An 8199-nucleotide genomic window follows, 5' to 3' on the forward strand; every position below is an offset into this window, starting at 1 on the left:
GACTTTCAAGTCATTATCGTAACTTTGACCGTAATTCACAACTTGTCCTGCAGAAGTTTGATATCTCTTGTATGATATTGAGGAGCCCAGAAGGTATTTTACCAATGTTGGTCGGGTTGGTGGAGTACTCGAGAAGAGATGCACAGTTGCTTTTTTGATTGTGGGATTTAATAAGTGACATTGCTATTTGGGTGCTTAGCGCGTGCTGATACTGATACCGATACCAGCCGATAAAGGTTTGTGATGGAAACTTTTTTTTTCTGCTTGACCTCACAAAAAAGCTTCATACTACCCCCCTCGAAATACAAACTCTCTTTAAGTCAAATAGACCATTGCGAAAATGATTGTAAGTTGTATTCACATCAATCATCATATACTTATTTCCCTGTAATGTCGTTCCCAATCCAATTGACTAATACATGCTGTGTTCTATAGCGCAAACAAGCTCGACAACGACGAGATTACCTCTATCGAAGAGCCTTAACACTTCGAGATGCTGAGATCAGTGAAAAGCGCGCAAAGCTTCGAGCCTCTTTAGCATCAGGCAAACCTTTAGATCCATCGATTGCGAATGATAAAAAACTACGAGAAGATTATAAATATGATGAATCACGACCAGATTTGACGGCAAACGAGGAACTTGACTTAGACGATGAATATGCTCAACTTTCTGGAATCGTTGATCCCAGAGTACTGATCACAACTTCAAGAGATCCTTCATCAAGACTTTCTGCCTTTGCGAAAGAGATCAGATTATTGATACCAACTTCAATCCGTCTAAATCGAGGAAATCTCATTTTACCAAGTCTAATTACATCCGCCCAAGCATCTGGACTTTCTGATATCATCCTCCTCCATGAACATCGTGGTACACCAACAGCCTTGACGCTTTCACACTTTCCTCATGGGCCCACGATATCATTCTCTCTACACAATGTTGTTTTGCGCCACGACATCCCCAATAGCTCCCGTGGTACGGTCAGCGAGTCTTATCCCCATCTAATCTTTGAAGGCTTTACATCAAGATTGGGTCTTCGAATCGTCAAAATCTTGAAGCATATCTTTCCCCCAAGAGAAGCGATTACAAATAAAACGAAAATGGGAAGCAGAGTTGTCACATTCAAGAATATTGAAGATAGTATCGAAGTTCGACACCACGTGTTTGTTAAGACGGGATATCAAAATGTGGAACTCGCAGAAGTTGGACCTCGTATGACGATGAGATGTTTCGAAATTAGAGGAGGAACTTTGGAGAATAAGGATGGTGATGTTGAATGGAGGATGAACCAATATACGAGGACTTCCAAGAAGAAGGACTACCTGTGAGAGTCTGGGATATGGTTATTTGCTTGTTTGTTTAGCGTGGAGTTTGGTGGTATCAACTTACTGTTGCGAGGTTCAAAAGATTACAAGTCGAGGTCCTTCTCCATCGACATATCTACCAAAGATTGTGACAAAGAAAGAAATATCCGCAGATAACAGAGGTAGTAGCCATATGGTCGCGACGACTCTGCATGCCTCGTCTACCGATATGGAAAGAATCGAGAATGTACCAAGGAGGGGTTGATGCATCATGGGTACGATGTGATCTGAAAACAGTCTATGGTTGGGCATTATTCAGATCCCCTCATTTCTGCTACCTTGTTATGCATTTCGGCTTCTTTGTTCCAACTTCGGTTATGAGCGAAGCAAACAAAATTAGTGTAGGTGTCTAGATGCATATGTTCAATCACAATGTTCATTAATTTGTCTTTCAAGCTCTTTCAACGCTTTGTCGTAGTTGTCTTTGAACATGCTACTCGTCAAAGATGCTAATTATCCATCGACAGAAATTGGAATTGAGCCAAACGGCAAAAGTCGAGTTTGTTTTATGTTCTTCATGTTTGTTTGCGCAAGCATTCGACCAAAATAGGAGATATAAAATGATTCTGCGGATGCTCCGAGGCTCCTTGGCTGCCCAATTCAAATCTTGGCATATTCATATCTCTCCACCTTCAAATATTTCAAAATCTTTTATCGTGTGTGTGTGTGTGTGTGTGTGTGTGTGGATCTGATGCATACCAAGTTTTTTTCTTTAAATGAATTTTTAATTGTGGCCTTTCCATTGTTTACTTGCCGGACACAATTTTTCCGTTCACGATTTAGGACCATGCGAGTTTTCGAGATGAGAACGACTCCATCGCGTATTGTGTTCCTATCAGGGGCAACGAGACGAAGTTTGCACTATTGCTGTCATGGACACAAATCCTCACAATGTTTTGGGAATATATTGACAGATACAGGGGCAACACGAGATAACCTTGCTTCGAATTTTGTTGTAAGAAATCGATTCATACTGCAGTCTTAAACCCTTTCAAAGTCTTTTTCAATATTATCAAAGGCAATGCTGACACGAGCAATGGCAGCACTCTGTTCCCGTAGTCTACTTCTATCCTTCGTGTGTAAGCAAGACATCACATAACTTCGTGGTGTTCAGGGTTCAGAATGACAGGCTCAAATTGAAGGAACATGCTAAAGTAACCCTAAACCTACCTTGTTACCTCTGGACAGAAAGGTTAGCGAGATCAATGGTCACTGTAAGAGCTGACAGCCCCTTCACGATTTCACAGCCGTTCCTATCTGAACAATTAGGTTGCAATGCTTATGTCCGCAAGGATTATATGAACAGGCGCGCAAGATGAAACCCAATCTCGGGTTTAAGCCGAACCGCGTTACCATCGCGACTGGTTCATCTGAATGAGATCTTATCTGGATTAGATTCCCTGTGACCATGTGGAATACCCTGCATTCCCTTGTTTACGACGTACTTTGTACAGCTTTCCTTCTTGTATTGTTCATCATTACTTCTTTTGGGAGCCGACATCATTCTTAGTTCAGCTCATCGAATTCCGAGTCCTGAATTTTCCAGCGCGTAATAAAGTGTTATTTTACGTATGGTACAATTAGTCACAAAGTCTTTGTGATATGTACTTGAAGAAATCTCTCGCGAAATACGAGATGGCAATCCAAACTACCTACTATGGAAGGAATCAAAGTTCTGGTAATATATTAGATGCTGTTCGTTGTTGCCTCTTTAGAATTGTTAAGGTAGTTCCATACAGAGTGGGGGGGGGGGGGGGGGGAAGGAGGTTCAGGGGTCTACTTTTCACAAAACCTTCGGCAAAAAGGAGGAGTTAGTCGCAGCAGTGGCTCCACCATCAGGAAGTAAGGTTCCGATCAATTGTGGATTCACGATCATTGCTTGTTTACTCCGTAAGCCCCATCAATCATGTGGCTCAGTAGTTCCTGAGGATGTTTCGTCTTGCCCTATCAAAAACCGAACTCTTAGCTTTATCAACGCTTATTCGCAATACAATACTGTTTTCTTCATCCTTGTATTCTTGGCATTCATTTACGGTCCCGAAACTTGAAGATGATGATATGTTGTAAAAGTTTACAAATTAATATTCACGAACTAATCGAACTACTCAACGCAATCGACCCAGTATTCATGCACGATGTATGTTGCAGGTCATTTTCTTTACCTTAAAAGTTCCGGACATTTCCTTCACTTTCAAAATTCCGGCCCGGCTCTTTAACTACAACCTGTGCAATGTCAGTAGGTACAATCTTGATTAGATGGGAAGTCCTGGTATGTCTTGGCATATCTCGGTCAACTGCCGGTCCTGGGGGTTCCCTTGACAATACTATGATACTATACTACAATACACTATTCGCGGGGTGGTATCAAAAATCCGATATTGAAAAGCGTCGTAAGCTCTATCAAGTCCCCTAATCATAACCCATGCGAGATAAAGGTGCACAGACGGTCCCCAAAAGCCTTTTGCCTGCCTTTTCTAACTGGATTACGATTTTTCTGGGGATATTTGAGTAGTACGTGGACTGAATCTGTGCTGTGTCCGGAGATCGTCATATAATTTTACCTGTTCCTCAGAGTTTAATGTACTTTAGGAAGTGATCAATACAGATGAGGCTCAAGCAAACGGCAACTAATGAAATCTGAAATCTACGTTCATACAAGCTTAATCCTAAAGCTTAAGGCGTCGTCTTGTACATTCGGTAAGGTACCCGAAGGATTTTATATGCAACAGCGCGATTACGAAGTACAAGGAAAAGGAAACTTTGAGTGGGCATATTGAGTATGAAATCTTACCAACTCAACAGACCGTGCCTGCTACTCATTAGTATATCACTCACCATTCTGGAACCAGTTTTGTAAAAAGTTACTTTCATTATCGATTCTGAGAACGGTTATGAAATATGGAACCCAAGCCGGGGGCGAAAGCCTTCCGCTGTGGGCTGAGGAGGCTTACCGACTGTGTGAATTCTTAGCACAAATCTATAATTCGTGTACCTGCAGCCACCAGTAAGCAATAGTTGCGCCGTGTAAGTTATCGATTGTGACTGACGTGTGAGGACTTACCGATGAGGAAAAAGTGGCTTGTGAATCCTTGCGGCTTATAACCACAATGTGAGAAATAATTCTCCGAGTTGTTGTGCTCACTACTTCAAGCAACGAACTTTCCGTCAGGCCCCGAAAGACCGAGATGAATGCAGATCATCGAATACGCTCAAATGTGGTAATCCTTCCAGCCAAAGGATTGACGAATGTTGATTGTTTCAACAGCAGATGTTCTTTGAATATGTCTCCACGGTTTTCGGCACGAACTGCTGTCTTCCCCTGGAGTAGTCTATTAATGTATCTTTGATGGCGCTAACATAGCTCCGCGTTGGGAAGCATTGTCCATTTCTTCAACTCTTCCATATTTCAGATGGATCTTGAGGTTCTCACCATGCATCTGACTTACCACATTCGTAAGCCAAGAGATGTCACTGGCAACAAAAGCAAAAATTCTAAAGACATACTGCACATGGATGGGGTTGAGAGAGTACGTATACCTCCCATGCAATGCAACCCAGCACGGCGACAAAGCATTCAAGGCTACGCGAGCCATCAGGACAATATCGGACTTCACTATGTTGCCGTCAACGTCTCGAACCTAAGCTCAGAGGTGGATACGAAGCTGACGGGTCGGTCTAATTTCAAGAGCTTCACTTTTCTATAAAGTCAAGATGTTTCGCCATGAAATTCCTCTCTTCAGTCCTCATCTCATCCTCACCACAGTCTCTTCTTCACAACTCCCTATCTGGAGAACACAATCTTTTCAGTCGTTTTTTGTTTAATTCATAATCATGAAATATTCTACAGTCTTTACTGCCCTCACTGCATTCTTTGCACAGGTATCTGCATCAGCTATTCCAGTTGTTCGTTCACCACTCACTCCTCGTCAAAACACCACTGCCTCTTGTGCAAACTCAGCTACTTCCAGATCTTGCTGGGGAGAGTATTCCATTGATACCAACTGGTATGATGTTACTCCCACTGGAGTTACTAGAGGTATGTGATGTCAAATTCCGATTGATTAGTCCATCATTAACCTAATTTACAGAATACTGGCTTTCAGTTGAAAACTCTACCATCACACCTGATGGTTATACTCGCTCAGCCATGACCTTCAATGGAACTGTCCCAGGACCTGCAATTATAGCAGACTGGGGCGACAATCTTATAATCCGTAAGTCTCCAGTTACCCAGAGAATCTCTTTGTCACAACTCGAGGTCCTCAAATATCATTCTTTCTGAGTTTGGTTATCTTTACTGACTAAATGATTACAGACGTTACCAACAATCTTGAATACAACGGTACATCTATTCATTGGCATGGAATTCGTCAACTAGGAAGTCTCGAATATGATGGTGTACCCGGTATGTCTTTAAAAGATCGTCATCATGCGATCACAAGAACATCCCCCCTTTCTCTCCCATCCCATCCCATATTCCCTCCTCTCTGCACCCACAACTATTTCCTATCTTATAGAGAAAATAACTAACATCAAATCCAGGTGTAACTCAATGTCCTATCGCTCCTGGAGATACCTTGACCTATAAATTCCAAGCTACTCAATATGGAACCACTTGGTATCACTCTCACTTCTCTCTTCAATATGGTGATGGACTCTTTGGACCCTTGATCATTAACGGCCCTGCTACTGCGGACTATGATGAAGATGTTGGTGCAATTTTCCTCCAAGATTGGGCACATGAATCCGTTTTCGAAATTTGGGACTCCGCTAGACTTGGTGCTCCTCCAGCACTTGAAAACACTTTGATGAACGGAACCAACATCTTCGATTGCTCAGCTTCTACTGATCCTAACTGTGTTGGCGGTGGTAAGAAATTCGAGTTGACTTTTGTCGAAGGTACCAAATATAGATTGAGATTGATCAACGTTGGAATTGACAGTCACTTCGAATTCGCCATTGATGGACACACACTTACTGTCATTGCCAACGATCTCGTTCCAATTGTACCCTACACTACCGACACTCTTCTCATTGGTATTGGTCAGAGATACGATGTAATTGTTGAAGCCAATGCGGCAGCAGACAACTACTGGATTAGAGGAAACTGGGGAACCACCTGCTCAGCCAACATGGAAGCAGCAAATGCTACGGGTATCCTACGATACGATAGCTCCAGCACCGCAGATCCCACATCTGTTGGAACCACACCCCGCGGCACTTGCGAGGATGAGCCAGTTGCCAGTCTTGTTCCACACTTAGCATTGGACGTTGGTGCATACTCTCTCGTCGACGAAGAGGTGTCGTTCGCATTCACCAACTACTTCACATGGACCATCAATTCTAGCAGTCTACTCCTCGACTGGAGCTCACCAACAACTCTCAAGATTTTCAACAACGAGACAATCTTCCCAACTGAATACAATGTTGTCCCTCTCGAGCAGACCAATAACGAGGAGTGGGTCGTATATGTCATCGAAGATCTCACCGGCTTCGGCATTTGGCATCCTATCCATCTCCACGGCCACGATTTCTACATCGTAGCGCAGGAAGCTGATGTGTTTAATCCCAAAACGTCGCCAGCCAAATTCAACCTCGTCAATCCTCCACGTCGTGACGTTGCGGCACTTCCCGGAAACGGTTATCTTGCCATTGCATTCAAGCTTGACAACCCTGGTTCCTGGCTCCTTCATTGCCATATCGCATGGCACGCATCTGAGGGATTGGCAATGCAATTTGTAGAGTCTCAAAGCTCGATTGCGGTCGGGATGAGCGACACTGCTATTTTTGAGGATACTTGTGCAAACTGGAATGCTTATACTCCTACTCAGTTGTTCGCTGAGGATGATTCGGGGATTTAAGGGATTTCTGTTGCCCTGTGTAATTCCGAATCATTAATCGGATTAATTGTTCGTTCATGAGGATGTCTTTCTACATCTTTCAACCTCCTCTCGCTTATTACAACACACCACTCAATACTATCACGGATGTCATGAGAAACGCAGAGTACCTTCATTCATACCACTGCACATATTTTTATTTTTTATTATCAATTGTCTATTTCCTTCAATTTATTCATTGATTCATCTATTTGTTTGTTTTACTCTTACTTTACTTCCTTCTGAGTTACTTCGCGAGCGAGCAGTACATATTGAGTATCTGCATGGTCACTCGTTTAGTTTAGATTTCTGGATGATGGTCAGAAAAGAAGCATAGGAATACAGAACTTGCTTGCTGACTAGATTCGATTGCTTTTATTCCCTTGGTTTGGATATCTTTGAACGGATGGGAAGGCGGTTACTCTACTCATTGTGTATATTATATAGTACATAAATATATATTGCTTAGTGGATTTAAATGGCTTTTGTTCTTGATGATTGTGATTGTGATATGATAGATAAATTGATGTTGATGTAGTAAGCAATGGACTAAGTAAGTCGCAAGTCAAAATCATACTTCTATTGAGTATGCTGCAAGGCATTCTTGAAGTACTTAAATTAAATTGAATAATAAAGTATCTCATGTTTGAATTTCTACAAGATGGAAAGACATATAGGCCAGGCCGTGTTTCGAACCTCTCATCTTGCTCTTTCTGGGGTTTAGGCGTGAATATTTCTGATGTATAACACAGTGATGGATAGGTCATGATTAAGATGAAAGGTTCAGTTACTGGGTGGACATTGGGGGGAGGGGCGGTTGCGATATACGATAGATACATTGGTATTTACTTTTACACCCGGTCGATTCTTGCTATCGTATGGAAGTTCCCAATAACCTGAGGATATTAAATACCATAAATACCTATGATACCAGTCCATGAAGATCTATAATTGCATA

The 8199-nt window shown here is 42.3% G+C and overlaps 2 protein-coding genes across 2 annotated transcripts; both read left to right on the forward strand.

Moving 5' to 3' along the window:
* Window positions 1–340: 340 nt before the first annotated feature.
* On the forward strand, window positions 341–1326 carry EAF02_005418 (uncharacterized protein; the record flags this gene model as incomplete). Its single annotated transcript, XM_038901466.1, has 2 exons — window positions 341–346; window positions 436–1326. The coding sequence occupies 2 exons, from the start codon at window positions 341–343 to the stop codon at window positions 1324–1326; spliced, it is 897 nt and encodes a 298-aa protein (XP_038758806.1).
* A 3867-nt stretch (window positions 1327–5193) lies between these two features.
* On the forward strand, window positions 5194–7223 carry EAF02_005419 (uncharacterized protein; the record flags this gene model as incomplete). The annotated part of the gene is made up of 4 exons (XM_038901467.1): window positions 5194–5398; window positions 5451–5576; window positions 5678–5767; window positions 5905–7223. The coding sequence occupies 4 exons, from the start codon at window positions 5194–5196 to the stop codon at window positions 7221–7223; spliced, it is 1740 nt and encodes a 579-aa protein (XP_038758807.1).
* Window positions 7224–8199: the final 976 nt, after the last annotated feature.

This window comes from Botrytis sinoallii (assembly GCF_014898435.1).
Source record: "Botrytis sinoallii strain Bc 23 chromosome Unknown BSIN_008, whole genome shotgun sequence".
NCBI lineage: Eukaryota > Fungi > Ascomycota > Leotiomycetes > Helotiales > Sclerotiniaceae > Botrytis > Botrytis sinoallii.